Below are 24,330 nucleotides of genomic sequence, written 5' to 3'. Positions count from 1 at the left end.
CTGATCTCGAACTCCCAACCTCAGGTGATCCACCCTCCTCGGCCTCCCAAAGTGTTGGGATTATAGGTATGAGCCACCGTGCCCGGCCCCAAATATCTTTATATCTTTTAATTGGATATATATGTGATGTGCATCCCTCTGAAGTCTCTCACAGCTGTGTGCTGGTTGGCACAGGTTCAAACGGAGGTGGATGGAGCCACATCTTAAACTTGAATCTTCCCTTTCGTCCTAGTGCTCCTCATCTGCAATGCTAGGAAAGTTGCTAAGCTAGAAAGGTAGTATCTGGTGCATCAAAAGGTAAGGCAAGGACATTGCTTACTTGCTGCTGCCCCCTTCGCAAGACTGTCTCTCTGTTTGTGAATGCAAGAGGTGTTTGTGTGTGCGTGCGTGTGTGTGTGCCAGTACATTCGCAACCTTCTCACTTTGTAACTGTGGTGACATGTCAACTTCAGCAGTGGTGGGTGTCTTCAGTAAGTGTGAACTTCACACCACCCCCTAACTCTGTTGGTCTCTGTATCTTGCAGTGAGTCTCTTCAACTTACTGGCTCTATATCACATGGCAAAGGTACTGACAGGGTCAAAAATAGTATTAAGATATTGATAATGGGCCAGGTGCAGTGGCTCAGGCCTGTAATCCCAGCACTTTGGGAGGCCGAGGTGGGTGGATTGCTTGGGCCCAGGAGTTCGAGACCAGCCTGGGCAACAAGGTGAAACCCCATCTCTACAAAAAAATACAAAAATTAGTCGGGCCTGGTGGCATGTGCCTGTAGTCCCAACTACTTGGGAGACTGAGGTAGGAGGATTGTTTGAGCCCAGGAGGCAGAAGTTGCAGTGAGCCGAGATCGTGCCATTACACTTGTCTCAAAAAAAACACACACACAAAAAAGATATTGGTAATGTAGTTTTTGACTTTTTGAAAGATTTTCTTTCTTATCTATGTATACATTGAAGTGTTTTGATAGAGCCAGTTAAAGGAAAGTATGATGTGGTGGGCCTTGGGTGTTTCCCACTTCCTATAAATGCAAAGGTGAGGAACTTCCTGCTCACATTGCCTAAATGATAAGATTAATCAAGTCCTAGTGGCTTACACCAAGTGAGGCCCTCTCCCCCCTTGCTTACTTATATAACTAAATGACTGTCCATGTACCACCTAAACTTCTCATCTCTCCTAATGAAAAAGTGTTTTTTTTTTTTTTTGGTTCCCTTTCATTTGTGATTATACCAAGAAGCAAGTTTGGTGCCAGTAGTCTTTAGCTTTTCTCTAATTTTTACCAATCACTCTTCTTTTTTTCGTTCTTCCTCAATCTACTCAACATGAAATAAGTCTTTCTTTCTTTTTTTTTTTTTTTTTGAGATGGAGTCTCGCTCTGTCACTGAGGCTGAAGTGCAGTGGTGCAATCTCGGCTCACTGCAAGCTCCACCTCCCAGGTTCACACCATTCTGCTGTCTCAGCCTCCCAAGTAGCTGGGACTACTGGCACCCGCCACCATGCCCGGCTGATTTTTTGTATTTTTTTAGTAGAGATGGGGTTTCACCGTGTTAGCCAGGATAGTCTCGATCTCCTGACCTCGTGATTCACCCGCCTCGGCCTCCCAAAGTGCTGGGATTACAGGCGTGAGCCACCATGCTGGGCCGAAATAACTCTAACAAGGAAAGTATAGACTTCAGACTCAGCTACCAGCAGACAACTGTATCTAGCTAGAACTTACTATCATTTTGTTTTCATTGTATTTATTTTAATATTTACTTCCTGCTTCCTATTTATGGCAAGTGATAGTGGTTTTTTTTTTTCCTTTGGTTTAGAGATGGGGTCATGCTATGTGCCCGGGCTGGATTCAAGAACTCCTGGGCTCAGGTGATCCTCTCCGCTTCTCAGTGAAGAGACATAAAGCTAAGGATAGGTGAGACCACATAGAATGGTGCCACAGACACAGGCTTACAACAAAAGCGGGTGAGCGTGGACCCCGTTCTGGCAGCAGGTACCAAGCCAGCCTGGATAAGATCAGTTTCTTTTCTTTCCTTTTTTTTTTTTTTTTTTTTTGAGACGGGGTTTCACTCTGGTACCTAGCCTGGAGTGCAATGGCGCAATCTCGGCTGACTGCGACCTCCGCCTCCAGGGTTCAAGCGATTCTCCTGCTTCAGCCTCCCTGGTGGCTGGGATTACAGACACGTGCCACCACGCCCGGCTAATTTTTCTATTTTTAGTAGAGACAGGGTTTCACCATGTTAGCCAGGCTGGTCTCGAACTCCTGACCTCAGGTGATCCTCCTGCCTTGGCCTCCCAAAGTGCTGGGATTACAGGCGTGAGCCACTGTGCCCAATGGATAAAGTCAGTTTCTGAGAGGAAGAAACATATTTTCAAGGTCTTTTCTTGAATGCTCTTCTGGTCATAGCAGAAATCTGACCTTTTGCTGGACAATCTCTCTGTCTCAGCCTTTTCACGGACCCCACCCTCTCTAATTCTCCATCTCTCAGGGCAGGAGGGAGCAATGACGTTTTCCTCACTTCCAGCTGCTGCATCCTCCAGGCCATAGTCCATTATCTCACCCCAGTTCAACAGCTTTTCCTCAATTGACCCCAAGCTGTCCGGTCACATCACTAATCACTCAAACCCCCCACCCATTTAATTTGGTGTTTTCAGCTACTCATTTATAATTTTCCCTCCTATTCTCTCTAGTGTCATCACTACCTCTGAAAAGTTGCTGTTCTTTTCAAAACTCCAATTTGCTCTTATTTACCACTCTCTGCTCTAATAGTTGTGCAAGAGTTGTGCATTACAAACTTGGTTGTACAACATTAGGTTAACGATGTTGGGAGCTTTAAAAAAAATCCCAAAGTCCAGGCCCAACCCCAGACCAATTTAAGTCACATTCTTTTGGGGTAGGAGTGGTGGAGATTTTTTTTCTGTTTTGTTGTTATTTTTAAGTATCCCAGGTGATCCCGATGTTCAGCCAAGGTTGAGAACTCATCCATACTAGCGCCAACTCCTTGGACTCCATCCTATTCTTCCAGGCTAGCAGTTTATCCTGGCTTCATTGCCTTCTCACCCAGCTTGGGCCCCAGGGTCATTCATTTTAACGAGGTTGTTGCCCAACCGCTCATCTCCCACCCAGAGGGGATATGTAAGTTGCTAAAGAAAGACACTTCACTATCCTGATTCAGGCTTTCTAACTCCACTGGAGCCCTGTGCTAGTCAGCGTTTATACAAGCTGCCTGGATAGATCTATTTCTCATAGTGGCTGTTCCAACCTGTTTCCACTCTCCTCAGATCCCTAACCCATGCCCTCCCCTCCCTCCTATCACTGAGCACAGTGCTTAAGTCTCTGGAAGAAACTCTTCCTACATGTGTGCACATCTAAGTGATCATATGGCGTGCTTCTGCTTTACTAAGTTTACTAAGTTTTGCAACTCTTCTGCAATTTTAAAATTATTTGAGAATAAGATTAAAAAACAAAAAACCAAAAAACTCCCTGGATCCCTCCAGCTAGGACCTTTGTTCTCTATTTTCCTTTGGAGAAAAATATGTCCCCACACATGGTTACTACTTCCTCACTTTCCATTTGCCTTGCCAAAACTGCTCTGGATATTGTCATCAGTGGCACCCAAGTTGACAAATTCATTGGATCTTTCTCGACCTCATGTTATATGACATCTTAGGGTATCTGATACAGCTGACCATTCTCTTCTTCTGGAAATACTTTGGCTTCCAAGATACAAAACTCTCCAGGTTTTCCTCTTCTACCTCTAGCTCCACCTTCTTATTCCAACTTTTCTTTTTTTTTTTTTTTTTTTGAGACAGAGTCTGACTGTGTCACCCAGGCTGGAGTGCAGTGATGGGATCTCAGCTCACTGAAACCTCTGCCTCCTGGGTTCCAGTGATTTTCCTGCCTCAGCCTCCCGAGTAGCTTGGATTATAGGAATGCACCACCATGCCCGGCTAATTTTTGTATTTTTAGTAGACATAGGGTTTCACCTTGTTGACCAGGCTGGTCTTGAATTCAAGCGATCTGCCCATCTCGGCGTCCCAAAGTGCTGAGATTACAGGCGTGAACCACCATACCCAGGCTTCTCCCTAGGTAATCTTATTCATATCTCTGGCCTGAAATGTCATCTATGTGCCAGTGATTCCTAAGCTTACATCCCTATGCTAGACCTCTCTTCAGAGCTCTAGACTCATATATCCACATAGCTACTTAATTTTGGCCCTGGATGTCTCAAAATTAAATTCTTGATGTTCTCTCTCATATGTGCTCTTCCTTTAATTTGCCCCTTTCATTATTAAATGGTACTGCCATCCTCTTCCATCCACTAGCTGCTCATGCTAGAAACGCTGGTGTCATTTCAGATATTTCCATTTTTCTCACTAACCAAATCTAATCCTTCAAGTTCAAAATATAAACATAGAAATGTTCCATTTCTCTCCATCTCTACTGCACCCACTCTCATCTTTTGCCCAGATTACAGTGATAGTCTCCTAACTGGTCTCCTTGTATCCCATTTTGCCTTCTCTAGTGCAGTCTCCAAACACTAACTTCAGTGACCTTCTGAAAATACTACCACGATTATATCATTCCTGTGTTTAAATTCCTTCTATTGCTTCCCACTTCACACAGGATAAAGTCCAAAAATATTAATAACAGCAACCACATACTTCATGACTGGGCCTCTGTCTACCTCTCTAACCTCATCCCTTGCTTACTGCATTAAGGCTCCATTGACTTTCTCAGTCTCTCAACAGAATAGGATCTTTGCCTGCCTCAGGACATCTTCCAAAAATTTTGATCCCTCCATATTCCACATATGAAATAGTATAAGGCTAGATTATGCTTTGGTAGCAAATAATCCCATCTAACTAGCTTATGTCTAAAACGGTGTATGTATTGCTCACATCACAGTCTGATATAGGTCAGGTGGCTCCTTAAAGAATTAAGTGGAAACTCAGGGGTTCAGAGTCCTCCCAGTCTGTGGCAAACCCATATTAAAAATGTGGCCTTTGTTACAGCAGTTGAAAGAGAAGAGAGTGTGAGTGATTATGCAAGGAGTTTTCTGGTCAGGCCTGAAAATGTTATATATCATACCAATAAGATCTGCCCATACTCCACTGGCCAGATCATAGTCATATGACCCTAACCGAACTGCAAAGGAGGTAAGAAAAAAAAAAAAAGGCTTCTTGTGTGTCCAGGAAGAGGAAATGAGATTGGTGAACATCAGGCTACTTTTTGCCACATCCTGGTTAAAACCTACTCATTTTTAAAGTCTCAGCTTAAATAATACTTACTTACAAAGGTCTTCCAGCTCCTCCAACTTAAATTAGGTATCCCTGATACATTCTATTGTAGCACCCTGTAATTTTCCTTTATAGCATGATCACAATGGAAAGTTTATATTTCTTTATGTGATTAATATTTATATCTGTTGCTAGACTGTAGGCTCTATAGGAGCAAGGACTGCATCTGTTTTGCTCCCACTGTGTCTCTAGCACCTATTACAGTACTTGGTATATAACTGGTATAAAAGTTTTCGAGTGAACAAATGAAGACTTGCACACAGTCATTGCCTGGCTCCAAATAGCACATGACTTTTGCAGGAGAAAGACAAGTAAGTAGGCAGTCATGGTTTAGTGTGATGATAAATGTTCCAGGCAGGTAAGCCCAGGGAGCTGTGAAAGCAACCTGAAGGAACTTGCAAGGCTTCTGTGTTTTGTCTTTCACAGCAATCAAATCCAGTAGTCTGCAAACTATGGCCTGTAGGCCAAATCTGGCTCATTGCCTGTTTTTTAACGGCCCTCGAGCTAAGAATTGTTTTATATATATATGTATTTTTTAGACAGAGTCTCGCTCTGTTGCCCAGGCTGAAGTGCAATGGTGTGATCTCGGCTCACTGCAACCTCCGCCTGCCAGATTCAAGCAATTCTCCTGCCTCAGCTTCCTGAGTAGCTGGGATTACAGGCGCCCACCACCATGCCTGGCTAATTTTTTGTATTTTTAGTAGATTCAGGGTTTTGCCATGTTGGCCAGGCTGGTCTTGAACTCCTGACCTCAGGTGATCCATCTGTCTCAGCCTCCCACAGTGCTGGACTTACAGGTGCGAACCACCACGCCCGGCCTGTTTTTATATTTTTAAGTGATTCAAAAATAATTAAAAGAACAATATATTATGATACATGAAAACTATGTGAAATTCAAATTTCAATGTCCATAAAAAATATTCTATTGGAACATAGCTACGTCTTTTATTTATTGTCTATGACTGCTTTTGCGCTACAATGGCAGAGCTGAGTAGTTGTGAAAAAGGTCATACAGCTTGCAAATCCTAAAATATTTACTATCTGGCCCTTAATAGAAAAAAGTGTGCTGACTACTGATCCAATCCATGCTTAGTTTAAAAGATCACATCTATCTGAATTACGTCCAACTGTACATCTTTAAGTTTCTGTTTTTTCCCATTCTCGTGTCTGCTACTAGAAATCAGCTTCCCTTTAGTTCTATCCTTGCAGCAGGATTCCTGCCCTGCTATCTCTCTCCTCTTTTCAGTTCATCACTGTGTACTAAAAAAAATCTGCACGCTTCAGCACAGCATCCCTAGTTCCCCATTATCTTACCATACCTCACCTTGTCAGCTGTATCTCTTACATCATACTTTCATCTAACCTTATCAATCACTTAACCCACCCTTGCCTTCTCTGCTGTAGGCCAATGCTCACAGTTACTGTCTCTGTGTGAAATATCTATTGCTGGTATTTCTCTCTTATCCATCCTTTACGTTGGTTATCTCAAATGCCTCCTTGCCCAAAAGCTTATCCCAGTTCCTCGTCTGAGAATAATTACTGCCATCCGTGCGAGATTCTCTAACGCTTTGTACGACTGCTTTATTTCAAATTCTGCTTTATAATTCTTTTGTGTATACACACAGATTGTTTCTCACGTTCTATTGAAAGCTGCTTAGGGGAGGAATTGTACTCTATTTTGTTAATCTCTGCATCCTTTCGGCGCCTAGTAAGAGTCTTGTACGAAACAGAAATGTCTCTCCTTCGCAAAATTCCTCATCGGGAGCTGGGACTGTGAATTTTTGTAACGTTTAAGAACTATCTGTTATTTAAGAACAAACACTCTGCTTAACTTGTTTAGGGTTCACTAGAGCGAGTAAGACCTTTTTAGGGCACGCCGTCTCGCAGGTTGTCACACACCTATCGATCGCTGCCGGGACCCTCAGGTTTGTCTGCAAACACGTGGGTGATAAGCAGTACCCTCCAGGCCCCTCCTCTGTCCACGGTGATTGGCGGACCAAACGTTCCAATCATCCCTCCCCGCCTCTTTCCGCAGTAGCCAATCAGAGACCCCGAGCGCCTCCTGACTACTAGACACTGTTTACTAACAGATCGAAGCTGGGGAATAAGGGGTGTGACCGTTCTGGGGAGGTCAGGGAAGGGAAGGTCTTGACTGCGAGTGCGCACCAGAGGAAATGGGCGGGGCAGAGCTTTGGGTCTCACCAATCGGAGTGGCGGCGCTCCTCCCTCTCCTGCCTCCCCGCCAAGCAACAACAATTCGAGGAGCGGGGCGGGGAGGCTCGTGAAACGTCACAGCGTACTGCCCAACGGGAACCGGCGCTGGCAGACGCGCGCGCCCTGTGTCCAATCAGCGAAGGCGGCTCGAATGGCTCCCTTACCTTGCTGGCTGTGGGCGGAGCGGCCTGAGGAGGCGGCGGTGGAGCAGGGGGCGGTTTGGTTGCGCGGTACTAGCGGTGCCCGCCGAAGGGGGAGGAGGCGAGGAGCGAGCCGTGCGGCCAGAGCGGGAAAGAGACTCGTCTTTGCGTCCGAGTTCTGGAGCCGCCGCACCCCGGCTCCTGGGGCCGCGGCAGCGGCTGCGAGGGGACGGGCGTCCGCTGTCTCCTGGGTTCCCCTCGTAGCGACCCGCGGGATCGGAAAAAAGGAGAAGATGGAGGAGGAGGGTGGCAGCAGCGGTGGCGCCGCGGGGACCAGCGCGGACGGCGGCGACGGAGGAGAGCAGCTCCTCACTGTCAAGCACGAGCTGCGGACTGGTGAGCGACCCCGCCCTCTGCCGGCCGGGCCCGGCGCGGGGGCGCGCCTGAGGGCACGCGGGTGCCCGCGCGGGGCTGGGGGCGCGGGGCCGCAGCCGTGGGCGCGGAGGGGCGGGCCTGGGGCGGGGCGTCGCGGTCGGGGCGCGTGCCCCGGGGGTCCCGGGAGGTGGGGGCGCGCCTGGGGGGAGGCGGCCGAAAGTTTTCCCCAGCCCGGGAATGAGCGGCGGGCACCAGGCATCGGGGCCAGCGCAGCCGCCGACCGCTGCCCGTGGCACGCACCTCCGAGGATGTCGCTGCTCCCCCTTCCCGCACAGGTGACACATGTGTCTCTGCGTCCTGTCGGGGCGAAAGGTGCGCCTGCCTCAGCGTGGGGCGAGCGGCGCTTTGTTTTGGAGAGTAACTCCCTGCTCCGCCCCTCTGCTCCCCGCGATGGGGGTCCCAGTGGGGCTCTGTGGAGCCATCCCCTAAGGTGCTGGGGTCCCGTAGGATATAAACGGGAGGTTTCGCCTCGAGCTTTTACTGAGTCCAGTCTAGAGACAGGAACAGGAATCGCCGGCTCCAGGGATTGAGTGCCTTTATTCTCACTTATCATGAAATACTATACTTGGCCTTGAATTTCCTTCAGAGGTCTCTGGAGATGATGGCTCTAGAAATTTAAAGCTCCAGGTAAAAGGAACTAACGAGCAGGCTTCAGCGCTTACGTTTTAATGTTTGAGATCACTAGCGTTGTCCTAAGCTTTATAACTAATTAAATGTATTCGTTGTGTAGGTTCAGGTTGTTCATTTTGGAAAATGCTTATTCAGACCAATCAGTACAATTTGGATTTATATTCTTGGAGCCCAGTCTCATATTGTAGAAATATTAATACTTTTTTTCTCTGAAAAGATAGTACATTTTAATGAGTAGTTCGTTATTACTAGATATGTTTGTGAGCATTGAAGGTTTTTGACAGAGCTGCTTTGGCATATTGGGATTTTTTTTCTTCAGACGGAATTTCGCTCTTGTTGCTCAGGCTGGAGTGCAGTGGCATGATCTCGGCTCACCGCAGCCTCCGCCTCCCGGGTTCAAGCGATTCTCCTGCTGAGGCCTCCCGAGTAGCTGAGATTACAGGCATGCGCCACCACGCCCGGCTAATTTTGTATTTTTTGTGGGGGCGGGGAGGGCGGTCCTCTCCATGTTGGTCAGGCTGGTCGCGAACTCCCGACCTCAAGTGATCCGCCCGCCTCGGCCTCCCAAAGTGCTGGGATTACAGGCGTGAGCCACCGCGCCCAGCCGGGATATTATTTAATTGTGAAGGCACAAAGCTTAAACGGCAGGATTCAGGTGTTCACTAGTACATGTTGTTTCTGTTTTGAACAGATTGGAAAGTTAGCTCTGTCTGTCAGTTCTTTCAGTTTTTGTTATTTCTACTGAGATTGCCTATAAGCATTCCATTGGGTGCCAGTGTGGTGACTTAATTCAAGAGAGATGTCAAATTCATGCTTCTTAATTCAACATTTGTAAACATTGTTTTTTTGGTCATTGTAAATCTGTTATACCACTTGAGCCAGCTGTTCCATATTTTTGAGTTCCTAACATAACCTGTATGGATTCAGGTGATTTGGTTTTTCTTCTCTCAATTTCATAGACAACTGATATTTTCAAAAGACTCTGATATGGTTTACTCAGTATACATTTATTCGGATTTGTGCCACGCTCAGTGTCAGGTGCTTTCTGGTGTGAAGATTTTGAATTTTTTTCTTGTCTTACATAACGATCCACTGATTTATATGTATGGAATCCTACTGTATAGCAAAAGCTACTTGAAGTCATATGCTTCTCAGCCATCGACTGTGGTGCAACAAGCAGCTTTTTGCAAAATGACCAAGGAGCAACCTGCTTGTTATTAGTAGTTAACCAACTGCTCGGTTTCTGAATTTTGCAAACAGTGCTAGTTTTGTAGAAAACCATGAGTACTGCTTTATTTCCCCCTCTCTTCTGTGTGAATCATCAGCTTCAAGTTCGCATTTTAGAAATTTTTCTGATTGATGGTGGGATTATACTGAATTCATTAGTACTGTTAACTGTCAAAGGAAATGAACAATCATTTTGATTTATTACTGAACAGTGGAACAACTGACCGGATATAGTGGTCAAAAACACTGTTAAAATATAACTTGAAAGAGTTGCTCGTCTTCAGCCAACTGCACTTCTTTCAGCACGATGCTATAATAGGCACCAGAGTAATTTGATCTGATATGGTCCCGTCTCAGAATGTGGACAAGCATCTAGTTATATCAGGCTGGCAGTTGGTGGTTGCTCATTTGTGCAGAACACTTTATTGTATTCCGTAGGATGAATGAAAAAGCAAAAAATGTCCCATGAAAGGACATGGAGTTGGAAGACATGATTCTAAATCCCATCTCTGCAGCTTAATATGCAGACATGGGCAAGTCACTTCACCCTTTCAGATTCACATCTTTAATCTACAAAATGTGAGAATTGAATGAAACACTGTTGGAAAAGTGCTAAGCGGGTTGCTTGGCATATAGTAGGCCCTTAGGAAATGTTAGTTGAATGTATATGTAAAAATCATTCCATAATAGTATCTTATCTGGAAGTGTGTGAGTTAATCCAGTGTAATTTGGGAAACAAATCACTCATTTAGTGCTTAGCCTATGTCACATTGCCTGGCTGTTATCTTTTTCTGTATATGTCCAGTCTTCTCATGTAGAGTGTAAATTCGCCATAATCTTTGCGGCTGCTTAGCAGCCTGTGTGTATCTCTTCAGTAACATTTAACACGTGGTACTATAATAGTCCATTTACTTGTCTGTATTAGACTGTAAGGTCCCTGAGGGCAGGCAGGCAGGCACCATGTCCTTTGTTTATTTGCAGCCCCTGGCATATAGTAGGTACTTAATATTTGTTGAATGGATTCATTGAACGCATGAGAATCCAGGAGCAAGTCTAGTAAGTTTATTGTATTACCAGTGCCTTGCAGATGTTAGGTGGTTGATAAGTGGATGACAGTGACTGTAAAAGCTGAAGAATGCGGCGTATAGGATTCAACAGATCACTTAAACATACATTTCTTGAATGTATGTCTAAGAAAATGTCCTGCCCTCTAGTAGTAGGGGAGGAGGCCATATAAACCAGTAATTAAGATAATACTGCCTTGGGAGGCTGAGGCGAGTGGATCACGAGGTCAAGAGATGGAGACCATCCTGGACAACGTGGTGAAACCCCATCTCTACTAAAAATACAAAAAATTAGCTGGGCTTGGTGGCACGTACCTATAGTCCCAGCTACTCGGGAGGCTGAGGCAGAAGGTTCTCTTGAACCCAGGAGGCGGAGGTTGCAGTGAGCTGAGATCACGCCATTGCACTCCAGCCTGGCAACAGAGCGAGACTCCTTCTCCAAAAAAAAAAAAAAAAAGATAATACTGCCTTAAGTATAATAGTAAAGGGATATACAAGTATAAAGTTAGCAAAGAATGGGTTAGGACTTTTAGCTTTCAAATAATCAAATCTTCAACAACAGTAACAAAAAGGATATTATTGGAAGGAGATTGGGTTATCTTACCCACTTATTTAGTAAGTATTTCATTTGCTCTTACATACTGGGTGCGATTTTAGATGCTTGGATGACAGGACATGTATGGTCTGTCCACTGGAAGAACAGGGTTGCATCAGGAACCATTGGAACCAGAAACTTAGCATTGTCTGTATTTTGTCCACCTTGAATCTCTGCTTGTCCGTATGTGATGGCTTCATTCTTCCCCACTACTGTGCCACTTTTCCCACATGGGAAAGATCATGCTGTTGATAGACTGCAAGTTTTACATCCTACCGCTTCCACTACTGAAAAGACACCGCCTTCTTCTCAGCTTCAGTTATAAAGATCTCAGGGAAGGACTTTTTTGGCCTGCCTTTGGTGAGGTATCCACTTTTGGATCATTCACCTAAGGCCAGGGGATGGGATCATGTTTTTGTAACATGGCAGCAATTTCTGTAACATGGATAGGGATAAAACTAAAATCTAAGAAGAGAAGGAGTTGCTGGGAAGACATTTACTTAGATGCCTGTTATTAGGAGAGAGAGCCTAACATTGAGGAGAAGGTCGAGGAAGTTTATGTATTGTGGTGTAACAAATTACTCCAAACCTTAGTGGCTTAAACAACATGATTTGTGTGGGTCAGGAATTTAGGAGTGGCTTAGCTTGTTGGTTCTTTTTTTTAATCCTAAGTGAATTAACACAGGAAGCTTCTTGATTCTAACTCAGGGACTCTCATGAAGTTGAAGTCAAGGTGTTGGCCAGGACTGCAGTCACCTGAAGACTTGTCTGAGTCTAGTGATTCCCCTTCCGAGATGGCCCACTCACATGTTGGCAGGTTCCTTGCCATGTGGACCTCTCCATAGCGTGGCTTGAGCGTTCGCATGGCAGGCAGCTGGTTTCCCCAAGAACAAGTGATCTGAGAGAGAGCAAGGTGGAACCTACCATGCCATGTCTTTTGTTGTTGTTTTGTTTTTTAGAGATGGAATCTATCCAGGCTGGAGTGCAGTGGTGCGATCATGGCTCACTATAATCTCAAACTCCTAGGCTCAAGAGATCCTCCCGCCTCAGCCTCCTGAGTAACTCTGGGACTACAGGCATGCACCACCACACCTGGCTAATTTATTATTTTTTTGTAGAGACAGCATCTCATTATGCTCACACTGGTCTCCAACTCCTGGACTCAAGAGATCATCCCACCTGGGCCTCCCAAAGTACTGAGATTACAGGCGTGAGCCAACCTGCCTGGCAAAATTAATCCATTTGTAGCATGCATCAGTACTTCATTTTGTTGTTGTTGTTGATAAAGTGTGTTCCGTTGTGTAGATATACCAAGTTTTGTTTATCCATTCACCAGTTGTTTGAAATTTGGGTTGTTTCCACCTTTTGGCTATTGTAAATAATGCTGCTTTGCACATTTGTGGACAAGTTTTTGTGTGGACCTATGTTTATTTCTCTTGGGTATATAACAGCAGTAAAACTGCTGGATCACTTGTCAAAACAAAGCTAAACAAAGTCTGGGTTTACCTTTGTAAGAAACTGCCAAACTGTTGTCCAGAGTGGCTGTACCATTTTATATTCCCATCAGCAATGTATGAGGCCTCCAATTCCTTCACAGCCTAGCCAACATTGTCTGTCTTTTTGCTTATCATAGGGAGTGTGAAGTGATTTTCCATTTCCCTAATGCCTAATGACAAGCATCTTTTCATGTGCTTATTGGCCATTTGTATACCTTTGGAGAAATTTGATTCAGATCTTTTGCCCAGTTTAAAATGGGCTAGTTTGTCTTTTTTTATTATTGAGATATGAGAGTTCTTTATGTATTTTAGGTACATGTCTCTTATCAGGAATATGGATTTGCATGTATTTTCTTCCATAAATGAGTTGTCTTTTACTTTTTTGATGGTTTCCTTAGGAGCACAAAAGTCTTTAATTAAAAATTTTTTTTTTTTTTTTAAATAATAGAGATGGGTTCCTGCTATGTTGCCCAGGCTGGTCTCGAACTCCTGGGCTTAAGTGATTCTCCCTCCTCGGCCTCCCAAAGTGTTGGGATTATAGGTGTGAGCCACTGTGCCTGGCCTAAAAGTCTTTAATTTTTTTTTTTTTTTTTGAGACAGAATCTTGCTCTGTTGCCCAGGCGGAATGCAGTGGCATGATCTTGCCTCACTGCAACCTCTGCCTCCTGGGTTCAAGCAATTCTCATGCTTCAGCCACCTGAGTAGCTAGGATTACAGGCTAGTGCCACCATGCCTGGCTAATTTTTGTATTTTCAATAGAGACGGGGTTTCACCATGTTGGCCAGGCTGATCTTGAACTCCTGTCCTCAAGAGATCCACCTGCCTCGGCCTCCCAAAGTGTTGGGATTACAGGCGTGAGCCACCGCTCCTGGCCCTAAAAGTCGTTAATGTTGATGAAACCTTTTTTTTTTTTTTTCATTTTATTCTTGTGTCTAAGAAATCATTGACTAATTCAAGACTATGAAGATTGATGTCTCTGTTTTCTTCTAAGAGTTTATGGCTTTAGCTGTTACATTTAGATCATTGATCCATTTTAAGGTAATTGCTGGATATCATGTGAGGTAGTGATTCAGACTCATTCTTCTGCATGTAAATATCCAATTGTTCCAGCACCATTAGCTGAAAAGACTATTCTTTCTCCATTTTAATGTCTTGGCACCCTTATTGAAAATCAGTTAGATGTATGGGTTTATTTATTTTATGCTCTCAGTTCTCTTCCACTGATCTATATGTCTCTCCTTATAGCAGTACCGTGCTGTCTTGACTACTACAGTTTTTTAGTAAGTTTTGAAATTGAGAAGTGTGAGTCTTATTCTTATTGTTTTGGTTATTCTGGATTCCTTGTATTTCCATATGGATTCTAGGATCAGCTTGTTAGTGTCTGCAAAGAAGCCAACTCAGTGGCATTCTGATAGGGATCTCATTGAATTTTTAGTTAAACTTTGGGACTGTTGCCATCTTAGCAATGTTAAGTCCTCTGATCTGTGAACATGAGATGTCTTTCCATTTATTTAGGTTGTCTTCAATTTCTTTCAACAATGTTTTTCCGTTTTCAGAGTATAAATTTGCACTTTTGTTAAATTTATTTCTAAGTATTTTATAATTTTTTTTTTGATGCTATAGTAAAAGGAACTAATTTCTTACTTTTATTTTTGGATTGTTCATTCCAAGAGTATAGAGGTACAGTTTTTATCTTGTGTCCTGCAACCTTGGTGAACTAGTTTACTGGTTCTAATAGTTTAGTGGACACCTTAGGATTTTCTATTTATAAGATTGTGTTAGCCATGGATAGAGATAGTTTTACTTCTTTCTTTCCAATCCAGATGTCTTTTGTTTCAATTTCCTGCTTAATTGCCTTAGCCAGAACCTTCACTATGGTTCAATAGAATTGGCAAGAGCAGACATCCTTGTCTTATTCCTGATCCTAGGGTGAAAGCTTTAGTCTTCTACCACTGAGTATGGGGTTAGCTATGGGTTTTTCATAGATGTATTTTATCAAATTGAAGAATTTCACTTCTGCTCCTAGTTTGGGTGTTTTTTTAAATCATGAAAGAGTGCTGGATTTTGTCAGATGCTTTTTTCTGCATCTATTAAGGTGACCATTTTTTTTGTTCTGTTCACATGGTGTATTACATTAATTTTTGGATGTTAAGCCAACCTTGTATTCCTGGGATAAATCTTGTTTGTCATGGTATATAATCCTTTTTCTTTGTTGCTGGATTCAGTTTGCTTGTATTTTATTAAGGATTTGTGTCTATATTCATAAGAAATCTTTGTCTATAGTTTTCTTTTTTGGTGATACCTCTGTCTAGTCTCCCCAAAATATTCTTGATTGAGTTCTGCCACCAACTAAAGAACTAAAGATCTTTTTTTTTTTTTTTTTTGAGACAGAGTCTCGCTCTGTCGCCCAGGCTGGAGTACAGTGACGTGAACTCAGCTCACTGCCGTGAACTCCGCTCACTGCCAGCTACGCCTCCCGGGTTCACACCATTCTCCTGCCTCAGCCTCCTGAGTAGCTGGGACTACAGGCACCTGCCACCACGCCCAGCTAATTTTTTTTTTGTACTTTTAGTAGAGACGGGGTTTCATCATGTTAGCGAGGATGGTCTCAATCTCCTGACCTCGTGATCCATCCACCTCGGCCTCCCAAAGTGCTGGGATTACAGGCTTGAGCCACCGCACCCGGCCTAAAGATCTTATCTATTTGGTTACTGGTATCCATATTTACAGTCTTTTAAGTAAATCTTTTTTTTTTTTTTTTTTTTTAAGAGACAGTCTCCTCTGTTGCCCAGGCTGGAGTGTGGTACTGATCTCGGCTCACTGTAACCTCCGCCTCCCGGGTTCAAGTGATTCTCCTGCCTCAGTCTCCCAAGTAGCTGGGATTACAGGCACCCACTACCACACCCAGCTAATTTTTTTTTTTTTTTTTTTTTTTTTTGTAGAGATGGGGTTTTGCCATGTTGGCCAGGCTGGTCTTGAACTCCTTACCTCAGATGATCCACCTGCCTGGGCCTCCCAAAGTGCTGGGATTATAGGCATGAGCCACTGCATCTGGCCTTAAGTAAAGATTTAACAGAGGTAGGGAGTGGACTGTAGTTCTAAGTCAGCCCCTGATTTGCTATATGACCTGGGATAAGTCATTTTGCCTTTCTGAGCCCAAGTTTTTTGATTCATAAAGTAAAGGTGAAAGTAAAGGTGGTGGACTGAGTTATAATCAAAGTATTTACCAGCATTAAGGCTCTTCTGTGGCATTTCCTTGGAAATTCTGGTATAGACAAAGTTAGTTCCTTGTCTTTTCCTGATCCTAGGGGGAAGGCTTTAGTCTTCTACGACTGAGTATGAAGTTAGCTGTGAGTTTTTCATAGATGTTCTTTCTCAGGTTGACAAAGTTCTCTTCTATTCCTAGTTGGTTTGGGTGAGCTTTTTTTAAAAAAAATCATAAAAGGATGTTTCGGCCAGACACGGTGGCTCACGCCTGTAATCCCAGCACTTTGGGAGGCCGAGGCAGGTGGATCACCTGAGGTCAGGAGTTCGAGACCAGAGGTCAGGAGTTCGAGACCAGCCTAGCCAACATGGTGAAACCCCATCTTTAGTAAAAATACAAAAACTTAGGCTGGGCACAGTGGCGGGCACCTGTAATCCCAGCTACTTGGAAGCTGAGGCAGGAGAATTGCTTGAACTCGGGAGGCGGAGGTTGCAGTGAGCTGCGATCGCACCATTGCATTCCAGCCTGGGCAACAACAGCAAAACTCTGTCTCAAAAAAATAAAAAATAAAATAAAAGGATGTTTCATGATAAAAAGTCCAGAGTGGTGATTTACTTTATTGTTGTTGTATTTTAAAATTTCATTTTATTGAGACAGGATCTCACTATGTTGCCCAGGCTGGTCTTGAAGTCTTGGGCTCAAGCAGTCTTCCCATCTCTGCCTCCCAACATGTGGAGATTACAGGTATGAGCCACCATGCCCGGCTAGTGATTTACTTTATTTATTTATTTATTTATTTTTATTTATTTAGACAGGGTCCCACTCTGTCGCTCAGGCTGGAGTGCAATGGCGTGATCTCAGCTCACTGCAACCGCTGCCTCCTGGGTTCAAGTGATCCTCCCACCTCAGCCTCCCAAGTAGCTGGGACTGCAAGTGCGTGCCACCACACACCACCACGCTTAGCTTATTTTTGTATTTTTTGGTAGAGGTGGGGTTTCGCCATGTTGGCCAGGCTGGTCTCAAACTCCTGACCTCACGTGCTCCACCTGCCTCGACCTCCCAAATGGCTGGAATTACAGACATGAGCCACCTGACCCTATGATTTACTTTAAAAGATCATCCTGTTTTACCAAAGGATTCATGTTGGATCCGTTGAAAAACAACAGTTCCCTGCTGCTTTTTGAATGTGGTTCCATTAATAATGATTTGATTTGTAATTAGCTTTTAAGAAACATAACTATTAGTTCCAATAAGATACTTGCTTTTTTTTTAATTTTTATTTTTTTAAACAAACATAGCTTACAAAAGCAAGCCGGCTGGGTGCAGTGGTTCACGCCTGTAATCCCAGCACTTTGGGAGGCTGAGGCGGGTGTATCACCTGGGGTCAGGAGTTCGAGACCAGCCTGGCCAACATGGTGAAACCCCGTCTCTACTAAAAATACAAAAATTAGCCAGCCATGGTGGCAGATGCCTATAATCCCAGCTACTTGGGAGGCTCAGGCAAGAGAATTGCTTGAACCTGGGAGGCGGAAGTTGCAGTGAGCCGAGATTGCGCCACTACACTCCAGCCTGAGGGACAGAGTCAGACTGCGCCAAAAACAAACAAACAAAAAACAAACAAGCCAATAAGATGCTTTGTTTTTGTTTTTTTGTTTTGTTTTTGTTATTTTTGAAGATAAGGTCTTCCTCTGTTGCCCAGGCTAGAATACAGTGGTGATAATAGTTCACCACAGCTTCAAACTCTTGGGCTCAAGTGAACCTTCTGCCTCAGCCTCCCAAGTAGCTAGGACTGTAGGCACATACCACCACGCCTGGCTAATTTTCTTTTTCTTTTTTGTAGAGATAGGGTCTTGCTATGTTGCCCAGGCTGGCCTTGAACTTCTGGCCTCAAGCGATCCTCCTGCCTCAGCCTCCCAAAGTGCTGAGATTATAGGCAGCCCAGTAAGAAACTTTGAAAGATTTCAGTGACAGTTGTAGTTATGTATGAGTACAGTGCAGCTCTCCTTTTTATAATATACATGTGTAAATATATATATTCATGAGCTGCATAATGACATTTTGGTCACTGGCAGACTGCATATAGATTGTGGTCAATGAAATTGCGTTACTGTATTTTTACTACTTTTTCTCTGGTTGGATACACAAATACTTAAAATTGTTTTACAGTTGCCTATGGTATTCAGTACAGTAACATGCTGTACAGGCTTATAGCCTTGGAACAATAGGCTATATACCATATAGCAGGTGTGTAGTAACCTATACCGTCTAGGTTTGTGTAAGTAAACTCTATGGTGTTTGTGCAACCATGAAATCTCCTAATGATGTTTCTCAGAACATGTTCTCATTGTTAAGCAACACATAACTGAATATGTGTGTGTGTTTGTACTTTTTTTGTAGTACTTGTCTCTTTTTTCACATTTTCCTCACTTTGAGAAGAGTAGGAAGAACTTGTGCTCTATCTTTTGTTTATAGGATACATTGGGATGGTTAAAATATGAATAGATTATTAACAGTACTCTAATTTGGTTCCCTAGTGCCTAGACCTTAGAAGAAAATCCCTTCTTAACTTTCTACCATGAATTTTAGAGATTAAGAAAATGATCTAATGGGGCAAAGAAGGTGACATCTTATCCCTTCTGTCAAAGGGGATTCAGGTATAGTTTGTATTTGTAGTCTGTAGCGGGGAAAAGCCTCAGATGTTAAGTCTAATACTGTATCAGACCCAACATTAACCTCTGCTCCAAAGCAAGGAAATATTCTGAAGCCTCAGCTTCCGGGAGACACAAGTGGTTTGATGGACAGGATTGAATTCTTCCCTGTGAAAAAGAAGCTGATTCTTGGTGAAAACTGCTCTAGGGAAAATCTAACATAATAACATCATGTGTTAGTTGAAGCTTCACAATTAAATACACTGTTGAGAGATGTCAATCCTAAAGTGCTGTGGGAGGGAGGGGTTGTCACAGTTATCTCCTTTGAGCTCCCATCATGATTTACAGATCTCTCTGTGCACCTCAAAGGTATGATCACTCCTACATTCATCTTGTTTTTCAGGGAAGATGAATAGGGTCTAAAATAGAACCTTGGCCTCATTATGTTTGTTTCTAGCAGTGTCCCTCTCAGTTCAAGTGTAGCTAGCTATTCCTCCAAAAATCACACAAGTTCTATTTTATATACTCCTAAAGTTGTGAGTGAGCTGGCTGTCTCACTTTTTTCTTTCTTTTTTAAAAAAGGATTCAGTAGGCATCCTCCCCTGTGACTGCAGGGAGAATGAGGAAGTAAAGTTCCTGATTTTTAGTATAGTGCTTGGGGTATTGCAGTTATTTTATTTCACACTCAAGTTTTTGTGTAAGTGTGCTTCTTTTTATATAGTCAGTGTGTTTTTGGCAAAAACTGCGTAAATAATATTTTTGTATATCCTATTTTCTGGAATATAGAAAGTGAATTTGGTGCTTAAAATAATTATATCATTAATTCTTGTATTTTAAAAACTTTTTAAATTTTCCACTTGTGGCTCTTACTGTTATGCAGATTTTCCTAGTACTATTCTTACAATTTAGGTAGCTTCAAGCAAATAAGTGATGAAGTCTTGTGTGGTAGGCTGAATAATGACCACTCCCCCAAGATACCCACATCCTAATCCCTGGAACCCACAAATATGTTGTCTTACATGGCAAAAGAGACCTTGCAGATGTGATTAAGTATCCTGAGATGGGGAGATTATTTTGGGTAATCCATGTGGGCTCAATGAAATCACAAGAGTCCTTATAAGAGGGAGACAGGAGGACCAGAGTCAGAGAAGGTGATGTGAAGATGAAGCAGAGAAAAAGAGGAGGAGATATGATGAGGAAACAGATCAGAGTGATGCCATTGCTGGAAGGGAGGCCATGAGCTAAGGAATGCAGACAGCCTCTAGAAGCAGGGGAACAGATTTTCACCTAGAATATCCAAAAGGAACACATCTCTGCTGTCACCTTGATTTTAGCTCCATGAGATCCAGTTTCAGACTTTTGATCTCCAGAACTATAAGAAAACGAATTTGTGGTGTTAGTTAGCCGTCAGGTTTACGTTAATTTTCTACTGCAGTTACAGGAAACGAATACAACTTACTAAGATTGGATTAACCAGGAGATAATTTTGCCCCAAGATATGGGTGACTAAGGATGATAACAGAATGTGAAGCAGCCAGTTATTTAAACAACTATTTTGCCGGAAAATGGTAACAAGTGTCATTCTTTGTAGAAGTAGAATGGTGTCTTCTCTAATGAATCTCCACGAAGACATTCCTTTCTGATCTCAGCACCAAGGCTAGCTAGCTGTGCTGCTTTTGACCAGCTGTTCTGTTTTTCATAGGCATGCTCTGAAGTGGGTGGCTGAGCAGACCTCTTCCCAAGTTGGTGGTTAGAAAGCGTCAAATCTCAGGCCTACACCACTTAGAAGTATGGTTTGGCATGCATATTGAATCTTATCCTGGCAGTGTTTTGTGCCCTTGTTCTTTCTTCTTATTTTCTTATGGTTTAATTAATGCTGGTAATTTGCCTTACGTCTTTTCTGGACCAAGGCAAGGATTAGGTAAATATATAATTAAATAAGTACATTTATATATAAACATAAGTAGTAGGGAAAATATGGGAAGATATTTGACTTTATGTCCATATGTCCAGTGTTTTGCTTCTTCTTTTTTTTTTTTTGGAGACAGGGTCTTGTTCTGTTGCCCAGGCTGTAGTGTAGTGCAGTGACGTGATCACAGCTCACTACAGCCTCAACCTCCTGAGCTCAAGTGATCCACCTGCCTCGGCCTCCCAGAGAAGTACTGTGATTACAGGCATAAACCACCATGCCGGGCCTGTTTTGCTTCTTAAATAAAATCTTTGTCATATGGTGTTCATGCTATTTTTATATTTCTTTGAAAAAGAGTAGTAGTAAGGTCTCTGATTAATTAGAAGCACTTCTAATTTTAAAAAATACGTAATGATAAACAATAAAATGGGGCATACTTAAAAGAATGCTAGCGGTAAAAGGGTGGAGAATCATACACAGGTCTGTCTTTGTACCATGCGGTTTTCTATATAAGTAGAATTCTCCATCATTACCTGGAAAATCAGTCAACTGAAGCACTCTCTCTTCTAATCACATCATAATAATCTGAAGTGAGATTATGTGTTTTTTCTAAAGGAAATATTTAAGATGTGTAATAAGGATAGTGTCACACTTTCTATCTAAATATGATGCTGCATGAACACAGCATGAACAGAGTCTTAGCGGTAGGTTTGCACTAGCCCACTCCCATGATTTTACCTGTGTTTTTTACCTTTATACTAATGTTACTTGTGTGTATTGAAGCATCATAATTAAGGCTAAAATAGAACAAACATAATGGGGCCATATGCATATCAAACTCATAACTTTGACCCAATTTTGTCTCGTATAAGTTGGGCAAAACAGTCAGTTTTATTCACCCATAAGGGTTTATTGAATTCCTACTGTGTGTCTGGCACTGCACTAGATGCTGGGTTTTAGTAGGGAGCATATTAGACCTGGCTGCCACGCTTATTGTATAATACCTAAGAGAGAGACCTTAAATACATAATCACTAAATAACTAACCCTATGATTGCGATTATGATGAACTCAGTTAAGAAGTACAGAGTTCTGTGAGAGAACCCAAAAGGGATGATGACAAGCTTCTGGGAAGCAGTCGTGTTAAAGCTGAGGCCCTGGCTATTGTGGGGTGAAGAGCGGGGGGACAAAGCCTTTCTGTCAAAGGAAGCAACACAGATGGTCTTCCAACATAGTGAGAAATGGCTTGGCACACTGGAGTTACTGGAAGGAAGGTGTCTGGCTTGAGTGTGACATTCAAGCAGGAGAGTCACAGGAAATGGGGCTGAGAAGGGAGCCAGGGCCATTTCATGCAGGGGTTTCTAGAGTTTAGACATTGAGTGCGATGTGAAGCCATTGAAAGATTTCCAGTTGAAGAATGATGAGATTAGTTTTGCTTTGTAACAAGATGACTCCTATTTCTGTGAGGAGAGTGGGTATAGAGATTATATGAAGGGAAACCAGGTAGGAAACGACTGTGGAAGTTCAAATGGAATATAAAGGTTTAGAATAGGTAACAATTGAGATTAACAATTGTGAATGTGTTTGAGATTCACTTAGGAAATAAGAATCAGCAAAGGCCAGGTGCGGTGGCTCACGCCTGCAATCCCAGCACTTTGGGAGGCCAAGGCAGGCAGATCACCTGAGGTCAGAGATTTGAGACCAGCCTGGCCAACATGGCGAAACCCCATCTCTACTAAAAATACAAAAATTAGCCGGGCATGATGGCAGGTGCCTGTAATCCCAGTTACTCAGGAAGCTGAGTGGGAGAATCGCTTGAACCTGGGACGCAGAGGTTGCAGTGAGCCAAGATCACGCCATTGATTGCACTGCAGCCTGGGTGACTGAGCAAGACCCCATCTCAAAAAAAAAAAAAAAAAGAATCAGCAGAACTTGGTATTGTATTGACATGGGGTTTTGTGGCTGGAACAAATGTGTGTTTGAAGATGCTGTTTATTGAGATGGTGTAATTATTTTCTATTGCTGCATAACAAATTACCACAAATGTAGTGGCTTGTAATAGTATCCATTTATTAGCTATCAGTTTAGTGGATTATAAATCCTTATGAGGCCTAAATTATTGTGTTAGCCAGACTGAGTTCTTGTCTGGAGGCTGTGGGTAAAAATCTACTTCGAAACTCATTTTTGTTGGTGGAATTCAGTTCCTGTATTTGTTCCCCAAGGTTCCAGTTTCCTTGCTGGCTGTTAGCCGGGGGTTATCTTCATTCTTCTCATTTGGCTCTTCTATTTTTTTTTTTTTTTTTGAGACGAAGTCTCGCTCTGTTGCCCAGGCTGGAGTGCAATGGTGCGGTCTCGGCTCACTGCAACCTCTGCCTCCTGAGTTCAAGCGATTCTCCTGCCTCAGCTTCCCGAGTAGCTGGGATTACAGGCGCCTGCCACCACACCTGGCTAATTTTTATATAGTTTTACTACAGACGGGGTTTCACCATTTTGGCCAGGCTGGTCTCGAACTGCTGACCTCATGATTCGCCCGCCTTGGCCTCCAGAAGTGCTGGAATTACAGGCGTGAGCCACTGCACCCAGCCTGGCTCTTCCATCTTTAATCCAGTAAAAGTGTGTCAAATCCTTCCATACTTTAACTCTCTGACTTCTAAACTGCCTTCTGTCTGACCTCTGGGTCCAGATTTAAAGGGACTCATGTAATTAGGTTAGGCCTACTTGGGTAATTTATTCTTTCTTTCTTTTCTTTCTTTCTTTCTTTCTTTTTTCTTTCTCTCTGTCTCTCTTTCTCTCTCTCTCCCTCTCTCTCCCTCTCTCTCTCTCTCCCTCTCTCTCTCCCTCTCTCCCCCTCTCTCTCCCTCTCTCTCTCTCCCTCTCTCTCTCCCTCTCTCCCCCTCCCTCCCTCCCTCTCCCTCTCTCCCCCTCCCTCCCTCCCTCTCCCTCTCTCCCCCTCCCTCCCTCCCTCTCCCTCCCCCCCCTCCGTCCCTCTTCCTCCCCCTCCCTCCCTCCCTCTTCCTCCCCCTCCTTCCCTCCCTCTCCCTCTCTCTCCCCCTCTCTCCCCCTCTCTCCCCCTCTCTCCCCCTCTCTCCCCCTCTCTCCACCCTCTCCCCGTCTCTCCCCCTCTCTCCCACCATCTCTTTCTCTCTTTCGTTTTACTCTTGTCGCCCAGGCCAGAGTGCAATGGCGCGATCTCGAGTCACTGCAGACTCCACCTCCCGGGTTCAAGCGATTCTCCTGCCTGAGCTTCCCAAGTAGCTGGGATTACAAGTGCCCACCACCATGCCCAGCTAATTTTTGTATTTTTAGTAGAGATAGGGTTTCACCATATTGGCCAGGCTGATCTTGAACTTCTGACCTCAGGTGATCCACCCTCTTTGGCCGCCGAAAGTGCTGGTATTACAGGCGTGAGCCACTGCGCCCAGCCTACTTGGGTAATTTTCTTATCGTAAGGTCAGTTGATTTAGGACCATAATTACATCTG

The 24,330-nt window shown here is 43.6% G+C and overlaps 2 protein-coding genes across 8 annotated transcripts in view; one reads left to right on the top strand and one right to left on the bottom strand.

Annotated features, from left to right (window-relative positions):
* DGLUCY (D-glutamate cyclase) overlaps positions 1-8,080 on the bottom strand; it is a 163,805-nt gene extending 155,725 nt beyond the window's left edge. For 2 of the 4 annotated variants that reach the window (XM_054529645.2, XM_054529646.2), the window contains exon 1: positions 7,666-8,080. The gene's annotated coding sequence lies outside the window, so the exon portion shown is untranslated. The remainder of the gene's footprint in view (positions 1-7,665) is intronic. The other 2 variants (XM_024231174.3, XM_054529651.2) reach the window with 2 other exon arrangements.
* Positions 7,642-24,330, top strand: part of RPS6KA5 (ribosomal protein S6 kinase A5) — a 190,963-nt gene continuing 174,274 nt past the window's right edge. The window contains exon 1 of one of the 4 annotated variants that reach the window (XM_024231295.3): positions 7,642-8,037. In XM_024231295.3, the coding sequence (XP_024087063.2) occupies positions 7,653-8,037 (385 nt within the window). In that variant the 5' untranslated portion in view covers positions 7,642-7,652. 4 annotated transcript variants of the gene reach the window in all.

Source organism: Pongo abelii, chromosome 15 (assembly GCF_028885655.2).
Source record: "Pongo abelii isolate AG06213 chromosome 15, NHGRI_mPonAbe1-v2.0_pri, whole genome shotgun sequence".
In the NCBI taxonomy this organism is placed as follows: Eukaryota; Metazoa; Chordata; class Mammalia; order Primates; family Hominidae; genus Pongo; species Pongo abelii.
This window is presented reverse-complemented; position numbering and strand designations above follow the sequence as displayed.